Here is a 13,266-nt window from a genome sequence, read left to right as displayed (position 1 = left end):
AGATGAAGCAACATGACTCCAGCTGCTCTAAGTTGTTCAGTGATAAATAAGAGTAGTATTTGTTTGGGTAGGCAAGGCTGCCTCTCAGCTTCCAGCTGCAGTGCTTGTAGCAATGAACTCACGAGATCTTTGTCCAGTATATATTGTTTAAGTGCTAAAGCGTCACCTCAAGCAGGCCCATATCAGAAGATGCAGCACTCTTGGCTTTGTACGGAAGAATTAAAATGTCGGGCAGCTCTAGAAGAGGAAATTTCATTCACATCCTCTAAATCCCTCAGAATTTGAGTTGTTTCTAATATGTTCTGTAGCTTTCCTATGAAAATGTTTTGTCAGCCTTGGACCCTTGTATGTGGAGAAGCAGTGGAAACAACTTGCCGGCTCTAAAATTCAATTTAAACCTCTCCTTCAGTGTAAAAAGCCAACTGATCCACTGCATGGATTTGCAAAGTTGATCTCCCCCTGACACCACTTCTCATATCCAAGACCCTTAAAATTCAAAGAAACTTACCCTCCTGTTGTGGGAGTTGCTTGCTTTTTGGGAGTAGACGGCTCTAGAATAGAGTAACGAAATAAAATAGTCTTTAAAGTCCCACTTAAAAGTTCGTGTTGTAATTTATCTTCCAGACAGAGGATATCAGGCTTGAACCAGAGCTGTATGAGGCTTGTAAAAGTGACATCAAGAATTACTGCCAAAACGTGCCCTATGGCAATGCTCAGGTAATGGATTTTATTAATAATTTACAATTTAATTTGTACTTTTATTTCAGAAAACGTTTAAGGTATACTTTTGCTTCTGTGAGTGCAGCGTTAGGTTTTCGTTTTGGTACCACTGAAACTGTTCATTACTATTTTGAATCGTATTTTTTTGCCCCCTCATTGGTTCACAAGCATTAATACTGGGTGAATGCAATGCTGTGAGCAGTTAATTCCTCAGTTAAGGCTAGTTTTAAGCTATTAGCAGGTGGTTGCTGCAAATGTTGTGAAAGATTTCTTAGGCGTAATGTCTGCAAGATGAGGTTTGGGGGTTTGGATTAAGTCCAGGTGGCCTTTTTCATCACATTACATCTTTGTGAGAGAAGATGAGCTTAAAGCAAGTCCTGGAAATAAGTGTTGGTAACGATTTCTGATAAAAATCTTGGCATTGGGAACTGAGCTGCATAAATCAAGTGAAACCAGCTGTAGGGAACACACAGCTATGTGTTTTGAGCAGCATATGACAGAATCGTATCAACAAGGTGTCTGTTAAGGTTGTAATGCTGTGTTGTAGATCATTGAATGCCTGAAAGAAATCAAGAAGCAGTTGAGTACCCGGTGCCACCAGAAGGTGTTTAAACTGCAGGAGACAGAGATGATGGATCCAGAACTGGACTACACGCTCATGAGAGTCTGCAAGCAGATGATCAAGGTAATGCTCGCGTGCTGATTTAAGAGGGTCAGGTTGGCATGTGAGCATTCTGTCAGTTTTGAGCTTCCCATAAAGGCTTTTTACAAGACTCTGTTGTTTCAGAAGTATGATTGCTTTTTTGCACAATAATCATTAACTCTGAATCAGGTTGAGGTTTCTTCAGGGCTCTTCTCTTCAAATTTACTTCTCCAAATATATAATCAAAGCCTGTGCGCTAATAAATTTCTTCCTAACTGCCTGCAGAATTGAGGAGGAAGTCTGTGCCGAGGCTTCTAATACAGTTTTCATCCAGTTGGTTTGGATTTGGATTGGCTTATAGCAGAGATGAAGCAGTTACGATTACAGAGAGGAGTAACATCTTCAGTTCACTCCTGGCCTGATGCACGGATACTTTCATCAGAATGATAAAGCAGGCAGAATCATACAATCCTGAAAATTAGAAATGCTGGCTTAAAGTGGTACCACGTGGCAAGCAGCGATGAATGTTAATACAACACGACAGCCCAAATTGCAAGCCCTGAAACACTAATATGTGTGGTCTTTGTGCAGTACCCTGACTCCATATTGCACCCAAAGCAGAACATCCTGAGAATTTATTGCTCTCCAGTACAGACTCATGCTTTTAAATAAAAACCTTGTAACCTCACCAAAATGGTGAGCATTAGAAGATGCAACAGCCTTATCTTCCGCCACAGAACTGGTTGCTAACAGAAGAAATGAGTGCCTTGGTCTGAATTTTGGGTGATTTGGTTCATTTTTGATTATCTGACTCAGGACAGGAATGGGCAAATCAGTATCAGTTCTCAGCTTTCTCCTTCCATATTGATCTCAGTTTGTCCTGGGTGTTACTAATGAAGTCCTTGTCTGTCGCTTTGTCCAGCCAGCATTTGTGCACGGCAGTGGTGTGTGTGTAGACTTGAAAGATTCCCTTTTCAGTTTCTAAAATAAAGGGGAGTGAAAGTAGTTGGGTGGGAGACCTAATTTGGTGTGTATTTCTTGGAAAATGTGCTGTAATTCAGGAATAGAAAATGAAGGCAAATTGCTTTTGATTTGCCAACACAAGCTGGTGCCCAGAAGCCGATCAAACCTATATGGCTTAAAGCTCACTCCATAAGCAGAGATATTTACACCAATAGTCAGGTTACAGGGTAGCACCATTCTTTTTAAGAAGAGGTGGTGGATTTGGTTTTTCAAGTGCTTATTGATGAAATTTGGTTTTTTGGGTTTTTTTGTAGCGGTTTTGTCCAGAAGCAGACTCAAAAAATATGTTGCAGTGTTTGAAACAAAACAAGAACAGTGAAGTGATGGATCCTAAATGCAAGCAAATGATTACCAAGCGCCAGATTACACAGAACACAGGTATCCTCTTCTGAAAGAATTTAACTTACCTGCCTGAGCCGTTGAGTGGTCTGCAGGGCTGAGAGAATATTTGCTTTATTTTATTCTCCTTCATGCTTGTCGGGGCACACAGTGACTTAATTCAGTCAAGTTCTTGAGGAGCAACATGTGTTATTATCTGCTTTGCTCCTGAAACTCTTCCCTCAGAAGTTAAAATTCCATGTGAAAAAATACTATTTCCCCCCCTAAATTAAATGTATTGCTGGTACAACGTCATCCAGGAGATTTGTATCAAATCTCTTTTGGAGCGTTATATTCTGTAATCTGAAGAGATGTCTACACTGCTGAGCTTCTCTCGTCTTTCCCGCTTAGATTACCGCTTAAATCCAGTGCTCAGGAAGGCGTGCAAAGCAGACATCCCAAAGTTCTGCCAGAATATCCTGAATAGGGCCAAGGATGATACAGAGTTGGAAGGACAAGTCATCTCATGCCTGAAGTTGAAATATGCAGACCAGGTGAGCAGAGCCGGTGAATGCAAATGGGAGACTGTGCACAATTGTGCTTGGGGAGCAGTCATTGAATAACAAATCAAACCTGGGCTTGTGGCGTGTTCTGTGTACGTAACAGGCTGTACAGAAACGAGTTTTTATGCTGTTATACCAGTATTACAGAATACAGGGGTGAAAATGCAAGGTGTATGAAAATGAAGGTCGTTGAATGGGTTAATGACTTTCTCCGCTTAATAGCGTCTCTCTCCAGACTGTGAGGACCAAATTCGAGTGATAATCCAGGAATCGGCTCTTGATTATCGGCTGGATCCTCAGCTTCAGATGCACTGTTCTGATGAGGTAGGAGAAGTAACTCCACAGCTGCTTTTTTGGGATGAAAACTTTCATGAAACGTGAACTATCCTGATAATTGAAACAAATAAAAAGCCCCTTTGAACTGCTTCTGGCCAGTCAGGTTCTCTGCTTGTGATTTTATCTAGTGCGCAAGAGTTGCAGTTTCTTGTGGGGTGCTCATATAAAGTTATTTTTTTCATCTGGGATCTCATTTGTTCAAGACTTGTGACCATGGAAAAACAGTGCATTCCTGTTATAACAAATGAGTGCAAGCTCTCTGGTCTTGTCAGCCTTCACTGGAATCCAGTTGGATTTTGAGCTTTCAATTCTGATAAATGAATCAGCCGTGTCTCGAGTATTGCTTATGTCCTGTGTTAACGTTATTTCTACCCTGTTTTCATCCCTGCTTCCCTTTCGGTACAGTGCTGTTGACTTTGCTGTTGGGGTTCAAAGGGAATGCATATTGCGTGAGCCAAGCAGCGTTTGGCTCTGGGGATTCTGGAAGGGGAAGTGTCTCATTGTGTGTTCTCTCAATGCACTCTGTGATGAAATAATGTATTGAGATACAGATGTCCTAAACGGCAGAAAAATTGTTGTGAACTACTTATGTTAAAATACCTTTTTGAAAACAGATTTCCAGCTTGTGTGCAGAAGAAGCAGCAGCTCAGGAGCAAACCGGGCAGGTAGAAGAATGCCTCAAAGTGAATCTGCTGAAAATAAAAACAGAAATGTGTAAGAAGGTAAAGGAAATATATTGAACGCGCTCTGAAAGGCATCCAATCCCTGCAGAAGTCTGATTTTTCCAGACCGCGGTCCAGGCCGTGTGCTGGCTAGTATGAAGCCGGAGCTCTGCAAATTTCCTTACGTATTTCTGTTCTGGCCTGCAGCGATTCAATTCAATTTCAATTTGCCAGTGAAAATTGTGCTGACAATGCCTCCCTCCTTTGCAGTTCCAGGCTTGGATCCTTTCTTGTTTATGGTTGCCAAAGTTTCTTGCTGCTGCTGTTTTCTGTTGCTGTCTTCATTGCAGGCTTCCTGAGAGCTGGATGTGGTCTAGCACTGGCTGTGATCAGGGGCTGTAGAAGTTGCCCCTGTGGCTGTGACACCTTATTTCAGTTCTAACTGAAATAACCCTAGCCTATTGACTTCATGTTTTAGATTAATGCGGGTGTTTTAATAACTGTAACTATGGTAACCTATATAAACCAGGACATTTAATCCAGCGTTAACCAACATTCATAGCCTTATCCAGAGACAGAAGTGGTTTTTGTCATGATCCTGGCTTTAAAAAGATGGTGCACCTTTCAGAAACTTTAAGAGTATAAGTTTAGTTCTCACTTCTTTTTTTTTGAGATGTACTTGTAATTTCCCCCTCTCCAGGAAGTACTCAACATGCTGAAAGAAAGCAAAGCAGATATATTTGTTGACCCAGTGCTCCACACAGCCTGTGCCCTAGACATCAAACACCACTGTGCTGCCATCCCACCAGGGAGGGGACGCCGTAAGTGCTTGTGCTTTACTCCTGTAACCTCTCAGTCCTGAGGGCCTTAATGCTGGTGAGAGAACGCTGCTTATCTCAAGTACCAGATCTTGTCACAGTCCTCTGTGGGTAATGAAGTGGAATGGCTGTGGTGGTGGGTGCCCCAAGATGTTGATTGTCATGAATTCCTTCCTTGTGTCCAAGGTGGGACCAGTTCTTTAATCCTGATGTAACAGCCTTGCAGCCTTATCTGCAAATTGAATGAGTGTATTTGGTATTCATCTTTTATATGATTACAGACAACAGTGTGTCATAGCAGATCCATAACTCTTCTGTAAAATCCCCCCTTGGTTAAATCCTGTTGAAAAAGAGCTCTTAATACACAGGGACTGAAGCGCGTGGATTCATTTTTCAGTGCGGTTTATCTCCCACTCTGTATCGACTTCACACAGGATTCAGTTCCCAAGCTTACTTAGGGTAGTGTTGTATCAGAATGCATCAAAAGCTTCCCTGGAACTAAGCTGCATCTCATACAGAAGCAAATTAATTTGGGGTCACAGGATTCGTTCCTAGCTAATCCCCTTGGTCGTCCTTTCTTTATGTCGGTCTTTGTCCACGGTTGGCTTCTTTGTTTCAGTATTTTTGACAGACAAAATTCAACTGAAATGCTTTGATCCTCATTTTTCTTTCTGCTTAAATATCCCGGTTTATTCTTGTCCATTGTTACGGAGAGTAGGTCATCTTTACCACATTTCCTAAATTAATGTAGCAGCTGAAGGCTTTCAGACTTCATTAGCTGGTCCAGGTCTCCTAAGACTGAGTTCATCAGGTTCAGACCACTTGAAACATGATTTATTTAAGCATTTCCTAACCCATTCTTTTCCTGTTTGAGGTCAAGCTCTTGCTTTGTTCCTGCTGTTACGTTAGCTAGCTGAGCAGTGTGTATGGCTGTTTAAGGAAAGCTAGAGGGAAATAAAATTCTTAATGTTCCCACCTTTCTGAGTTTATCTGGCATTAAAAACAGCAGCCAGATGTTTTCCTGATCATTGTCTTTCATGCTGCTTACTGAATGCCTTTCTGAACTTCTGGATATCCTTTGTTTATTCCTGTTTCGCTGCTCTTTTGATGCGTGTTCTGATGTGTTTGCGCTGAAGGCGTGCAGAAGCCTGGAGTGTAGAAAGGGATCTGCCTCTGAGTGTTTGAGCTGGCAATTGTGTTTGAAAAGTCTGGAGTTAGTTTAAAATTTGCAGCCTGTTTGCTATGAACAAAATAACGCTTCACTGCAAAGCATAAAGCATCCAATTAGGGATTATTCAAGTAAGGCAGTGTAAGCATAAAATAGAAAATTTAGTGTCAGTGTCTCGTATGAACATGTAAAAGAGTTTATAAGTTAGCTGAGGCACTCGTAGGCACCCAGAACATTGTGATCCCATTTCCTTTGCACAGTGCTATGTGAAAAATCGGGAAGTTAAACCTTTTGAAAACATTTTGTTGATCAAAAGAAAGCCCTAACAAGCCTAAGAAGTTACACCATGTTTTTTTTCCTGAGCTGAATTTGATGTAGCTCTCTCTGAAGGATAGCAGCATGGGATTTTGAGAAAAGATCATTGAATGTGCAAATGTAGGACTCGGGGCAGTGGGGATAAACTGGAGAGGGGCAGATTTAGACTAGACATAAGGAGGAATTTCTTCACAATGAGAGTGGTGAGACACTGGCCCAGGTTGCCCAGGGAAGCTGTGGCTGCCCCATCCCTGGAGGTGTCCAGGCCAGGTTGGATGGGCCTTGGGCAGCCTGATCCAGTGGGAGGTGTCCCTGCCGTGGCAGGAGGTAGAACAGGATGAGCTTTAAGGTCCCTTCCAACCCAAACCATTCTATGATTCTGTCATGCTATGAATTGAAGTGTCCCTTTCCAGCAGTCTTCCCACAGCCTGTTGTTGAAGCCACTGTTTCTATCTCATAACACCATCTTCTCCACATTACAGAAATGTCGTGCTTAATGGAAGCTCTGGAAGATAAGCGTGTGAGGTTGCAGCCCGAATGCAAGAAACGCCTTAACGATCGTATTGAAATGTGGAGCTATGCTGCAAAGGTAAAAAAGTAAAGGGTTTTGGTGAACTACATCTTTTTTTTTTTTTTTTTGCATTGGATCTTTCTTTTGCAAGCTATTTGTGTAAAACTTCTGCTGTAATGAAATCCTTGTCTCTAAAGCTTAGTATTTGGTCCAGAAAAATTGAGATCGAGTCTCCTTTTTTTAACTTTTATATCTTGCTTTCTCTGTTTCTGGGATGCAGTTCAGCAGTGCAGAATTAAACTGTCTTTTGTACACACAAGGCTTGACCTTCTCTAGAGAAAGTCTGGGGCAGTTAAAATAGGGTCATCAGAACCCTGATGGGTGTTGCTCTCTTCGCCCAAGTGACAGGATGAGAGGAGATGGCCTCAAGTTGCACCAAGGGAGGTTCAGATTGGACACCAGGAAAAAATTTCTTCACCAGAAGGGTTCTCGGGCACTGGCAGAGGCTGCCCAGGGAGGTGGTTGAGTCCCCGTCCCTGGAGGCGTTTAAAAGACAAGAAGGTGTAGTGCTCAGCGATATGGATTAGTAGTGGACAGGAACAGTTGGACTTGATGATCTCAAAGGCGTTTTCCAACCTAGGGATTCTATGATTCTATAAACTTCTGTTACAACCCAGTCCCCTGAGCTGTTCTTCCTTCGGGTGAATCGTTGCTGGCCTGTTTGTTTGTGTTTCAGGCCAAGTCTGAGGGAGCAGCAAAGACAAAGCCTGATAAGTGCCAAGGCTGGGGGTTAAATGGAAAGTACGGCTTGGCTCATTTATTTCCCTTCTCTCGTCCAGGTCGCCCCAGCAGAAGGCTTTTCTGATCTTGCCATGCAAGTTATGACCTCTCCGTCCAAGAATTACATACTGTCTGTGATCACGGTTGGCATCTGTGTACTCTTCCTCGTCGGCCTGATGTGTGGACGCATCACCAAACGGGTGACAAGAGAGCTCAAGGACAGGTAGAGCCTGGATTGCCTGCTGAAGAAATGCCTGCCTAGTGCCCGGTTTTGTACAGCCCTCCTCTGTATAGTCTACCCGCCCCCTCTTGTGAGAGGAGAATAAAAAACAAAATAATTAGAACAGCAGCAGGTGTTGGCTCAGTTTTCCCATCCTGGATCTCATCCACGGCATCTTCATCCTATGAAAATTTGTGTGCAACATTGGCAGCCCAGCCAGCAGCTTTTGTTACCCCTTTGTTAGCAGACTCTCGATTACCTGCCTGTAGACAAGTCTCTGTTGTACTGTTGGAACTGCCTTCACTCTCCGGATCAGACTGAAACGACCTGCAGCTCAAGCAGTTTTTAAGTACATTTTTAAAGACAGACATCCTGACCATATGATTTAGGTATCAGTTCGTATTGAAATCTAGTCATCCTCTGTGGCCGAGTGAAATTAAAGTGGGAAATTAAAGGGTGAATTGCATCTTACACCACATCTTACATTGGTTTGGACATCTTGCTCATCTTATGTAAAGCATCTCCAGATCGTAGTCGTGGACACCCTAAGGACACCCGTCGCTGGTGTCTTCTAGTGTGAATATCCTGCTTCTGTTACTGTGGATTTTTCTGGCTGAAAAGGTACCCTCCCTTCCTTCCTCTGCCACTTGCGAGATAGAATAAAATACCAACCAGGATCATATACTCATGTGAGCTGTACAACTTGTATTTCGGTAGATTAAAGATACGATGTGGGTGCGAGGCGGGTAGAGCCTCTCAGTAATGTCTGGCGCTGCTGTCAGCAGGCGTGAAATGCCCTGACCGGTTACTCAGTCAACTTCTTCTGTGGGTGACGATGCAGTAAGATTCTAACACTCCTTCTATTTTACCTTGCTGCTGTTAAGCTATTACCCTTCCAAACTGTCTTATCTACAGCTGGTATTGTCATGCTGGCAGTGTGGTGCTTTGTCAGTGATCCAGAAAGCAGTGAACGCTCCATGTGCGCTGTCTGTAAACCAGATACCTGTGGGCTAGTGCCCTGGTTTGTACCTGGCCTGTTGGGATCTTGGGGGTTTGAGTGGTGGCACTGAAGAGTATTTTTCATTTCCATAACCACAACTGATAAAGGATAGCAACTGGTGTTCTCCAGGATGTAGGGCATAGGTGCTGGTCCAAAAGGAGGAGTGGATGATAGTGTTGTATGAAAGGCAGAAACATCTGGATCTTTAAGGGAAATCACTTTCACATTGTTACCATCAGCGCGTGCACTCACGCTGTATATTGTTACACTCCCAGAACATGATACGTGTACCCGAGAACCCAAAGAAGGTGTTTCAGAAAAGCTGCACCAGTAGTTGCGCTGCCTCTTTGTCACTGTTGTTCCTCAAGTACAAGGAGTTGTGAAGGTCAAAAGCCACGTGCTTTGGCTGAAACGTTGAGCGTGTTCGTGAGATCTAGAAGTGGCTGCACCAGAGTCCCTGTGTACAGTAGGATGTGCTTTATTCGCCTTTTAGATGTGCTCACCTGCTTGTGCTGCAGTAAATTCACGTGCCTGAAACTGTCCAACTTAGGCTGATGCTTGAACCATGACTTTGTTTTTCCCCTTAGTGCACTACTAGGTAAGACCTGCCACTTCCAGTTCTCTGCATTCTTCTTGAGGACAATGGAAGTGGTTTTGAGACACTTTGGAGCGTGGACCGGCTGATGCTGATGATGCTGTGTGTACAGAATGGCGTACACGAAATACTGTGAGCTTTTGCTGCAACTGAAGCTTTTTGCAAGCGTAACGTCATCCTGCCCTGAGGATGGACAGCGAACTCTTAGTGATATCGTCTTAGACTTACTACGCTAGTGAGTTGTTCATAAACTCGTCTGTTTTTATATCAAATTATTACGCACACGAGGCAAGCAGTGGAGAATGTCTGACGGTTCAGTGGCGAATTAGTGCATGGCAAGATTGCAGTTAAGTGGTTAGGTAGAACGGAAATTAAGCCTAAATTCTTTCTCCCACCCCTCTTCCCTGGTGCTAATAGAGCTTAACTGGCCTTCTGTCAATGTGAAGCAGAGCAGAAAAGGAACGGATGATGGTGTCTCTTGAGGTAGCACAGGTGTATAACACCACGAGTGGTAGTTTGGCAATTATAACTGTTTATTGTTTCACTTGACAGAGCGTTGAAATTACTGCTGTGAGATGGGTGTGTTCACAGAGTTGCCGGCAAGGGAAGTGGGATCTTTGCCTGCTTGGCACGAGTCCTGCTTCTCAAGATGTCTATCGGGCGTATTTAAATTGCTGTCAGAGGGCTTTTTTTAAACTGTTGTGACTTTTTGAAAAGGCATTTTGTAACCTGATTAGCTTGAAAAGCCTAATTAGATGGTTAATTGTCTAGAAATAGCATCTTCCACTAAATTCCAGAAGACATTGCGGTGAAAATTGTAGGTTTGTAGCCATAGTTCTGAATGTAAACTCTGTTCAGCTCTGAAGGTGACTTTCTTTACTCTCAGATATAAAGCTTTCTGGGTTTTTTTGCGTTTTAATTTAGACAAGGTTATGGTAAGGGTGCCTGGAGCGGTGCTTTAGGAGTTTGTGGTCTGTGGCAGTGTTAGTCTACAGTCGGTGGTGCTCGCCTGGTTTCGGTGTGAGTGCTCTGGGATGGTTACAGGTGTGTGTCTGGGGGTCCTCTGAAGCAAAGATAGGATAGCAAATACATTTCTGTGTGATTCCCTTCGATGCATTTTGTCACTCTGAGGCACAGACCCTCCTTGTAAAGGTGTGACACTGGCAAAGGGTCTGGCCTGTTATGTCTCTGAGCATCGTTATCTGTTCACTTCTTAAAATAGGGCTCCCTGGCACTGCTAGTGACCAAATTTGCTTTTGTCCATGACTAGAAGGCTACCAATCCCAGTCTTGAAACATCTTCTTCCTTCTCACGTATACATGAAATCTAGAGGTGTCAGGCACAGAAGCCTACGCAAGTTCTCTTCCAAAAATAACCTGCTTGTGCTGTTGCCAACACAACCCCTTGCCTGCAGGTAACCATTTTCCATTGCAGGGAGAGGAAGAAGTGGTTGTAAGAAACACTGCTGTTGCCTTGAACTTGAGGAAGCCTTTATAGCTTCACCAGTCTAATAGAAAGTGCTAGAAATAGCTGCCATCAGCCAAGAGTGTCACTGTGGCAAACCCAGGGGCACCCCTTTCCCTTTGCAAGTCTCGGTGGAGAAGGCTGCCTGCCACAGAAGGCAGTTCAGGAGGAGGTTGGTTGCTTTTTCTCCTTGCCATCACCAGACCCCTTGGAGAGCTCGTTTAGACATGGCGATGCGGAAGCTCCCGTGGCTGTACAGAAGGGCTAGATGACAGGGGCCTGGCGAGGCGTGCGGCTCTGTTTCCCTCCCACTGCTGCAACGGCTAACAAGCTGTGGCTCCTAAACTATGGCTCATATTTGGATGCCATAGGTAAGGGGGACCGTGCACGATGCGCACCTTGTTACTTCACTCCTGCTAGCCCGTTAGTGTTCATTCTTATTGGCCTTCGTAAGCTTATTTATTGTTTGATCACGTCCTTTTGCTGAGTTTCAACTTGGGATTCTCCTGCCTCGCCTCCGTCGTTCTGGCTGCTGGAGTGACTTGTCTGGGTAGGGACAGAATTCCTGGCACTTCAAGTAGTGTCCGGCGAGCCGAGTACCTGTACGTCTGCGTAAGGGCTGGAAAAGCCCTAGTGACGCTCAAATAATTCCATAACAAAGAACTTAACACTTAAAAGTCCATGTGAATAGAGTCAGTGTTATTCTGAAAGAACCCGCAGTGAGCCCGTTGTGTGAGAAAGAACAGAGAGGAGCAAATATCTCCAAGGGTGGTGCAGAGGGAGGGAACCTGAGGGCCAGAGGGATCACTGGAATCCCATAATATTGTAGAGGAATTGCATTCAGGCTGGATGGCAACTTCTGTTAAAACGCAACTTTTATTATTTAGTTGAAAGAAGATTGTAGTAAGTTGGTTGTTTTGTTTTTTTTTTTTTTTACTTTATCAGATTTGTTTAAAAAAAGGTAGTTTTTGAGGTGTGTGTGAGTGCATGAGTGCGAAACGAGACCGGGGCATTTCACCTAGCACTTCTGCCTCTGTTTAAAGCACAGCTCTGTGGCGACAGCACCTTCTTAATCGCAGGGTTTCAGAGCTTCAAGGCAGGTCCCAGGTACTGATCTTTGCGCTGTCTCCCTGCGCGGGGGCCGAACCAGGTGATCCTGGTTAGAGGGGACCCAAACCAGGATGGATGGAGCCTCGGGCCCATGGCAGGAGGGTTGGAATGGGATGATATTTAAAGTCCCTTCTGACCCAAAGTATTCTATGATTCAACTTGGAAAATGAAAGACAGATTCCTACATCAGACCCTCTAGCTGGAGTCCCTGAGTGCTGCCTGCGTGGACAGGGAGGAGGAATAACACCTTCCCACTCCCTGGCCAGAGGCAGGTTGCTGTTTTCTCCTCCTGCAACACCCAGATTCCATTACGTAGCTGCCCCAAAGCAAACCCATCCCTTCCTGGGTGGAAATCCCAGCTCGCTGCCCCTGGGTTTACCCAGTAGCAACGTTTGTGGAGCTCTCGTGGTGGGAAAGGCTGAGCTCAGGGCGAGGGAAGGGGGGTGATGTTGGCCTGTAGCCTCTGGTGCTGGTGGGGCGACCGGGGGGACCCCGGGGCCGCCGTGATGAGGGAGCCCCGGTGCCCCCGGCCTGCAGCAGGCGCTGTTCAAGCTCGCTCTCTTCATTTTTTATTTCCAAATGTGACATGAACAAGACTTTTGTAAATCGTTTCCCCTCTCTGTGTATAAACCCCGGCCAGCCGGCCCTCGGTTTGGTTTGGTTTTATTTTACATGTTCATGCTGTGTAATTTTGAGATGTTACTGAGATTCTGAACGTAATAACGTGCTTTTTTTTTTTTCCTCTTTTTTTTTTTCTCGGTTTTTTTTTTTCCTCTGTACAGATGAAATGGGAGAATTTAATAAAAAGAGTCTGCAGGTTTGTACTGGTGGTGGCTGATTCCTGGGCCTGGGGGCGGGGCTTAGCGAGGCCCCGCCCACAATGGGCGGGGCTCGGAGACTCCATTGGTTACTATGGAGGGGCGGGGTTTGAGTGTGGCCACGCCCACAATAAGCAGGGTCAGAGACTCCATTGGTTGTTGTGGAATGGGGCGGGGCATAGCGAGGCCACGCCCACAATGG

The 13,266-nt window shown here is 44.5% G+C and overlaps 1 protein-coding gene across 1 annotated transcript in view; it reads left to right on the top strand.

The window, feature by feature from the left end:
• Nucleotides 1-13,070, top strand: part of GLG1 (golgi glycoprotein 1) — an 86,453-nt gene extending 73,383 nt beyond the window's left edge. The window contains exons 18-26 of the mRNA XM_069868672.1: nt 625-717; nt 1,268-1,405; nt 2,641-2,764; nt 3,116-3,258; nt 3,490-3,591; nt 4,218-4,325; nt 4,966-5,086; nt 7,049-7,155; nt 7,917-13,070. Of these exons, the coding sequence (XP_069724773.1) occupies nt 625-717; nt 1,268-1,405; nt 2,641-2,764; nt 3,116-3,258; nt 3,490-3,591; nt 4,218-4,325; nt 4,966-5,086; nt 7,049-7,155; nt 7,917-8,084 (1,104 nt within the window). The 3' untranslated portion in view covers nt 8,085-13,070. The remainder of the gene's footprint in view (nt 1-624; nt 718-1,267; nt 1,406-2,640; nt 2,765-3,115; nt 3,259-3,489; nt 3,592-4,217; nt 4,326-4,965; nt 5,087-7,048; nt 7,156-7,916) is intronic.
• The last annotated feature ends 196 nt before the right edge of the window (nt 13,071-13,266 follow it).

This window comes from Phaenicophaeus curvirostris, chromosome 14, assembly GCF_032191515.1.
Source record: "Phaenicophaeus curvirostris isolate KB17595 chromosome 14, BPBGC_Pcur_1.0, whole genome shotgun sequence".
Taxonomy (NCBI): domain Eukaryota; kingdom Metazoa; phylum Chordata; class Aves; order Cuculiformes; family Cuculidae; genus Phaenicophaeus; species Phaenicophaeus curvirostris.
Note: the sequence above shows the minus strand (reverse complement) of the source record. Positions and strands in the feature narration are given on the sequence as shown.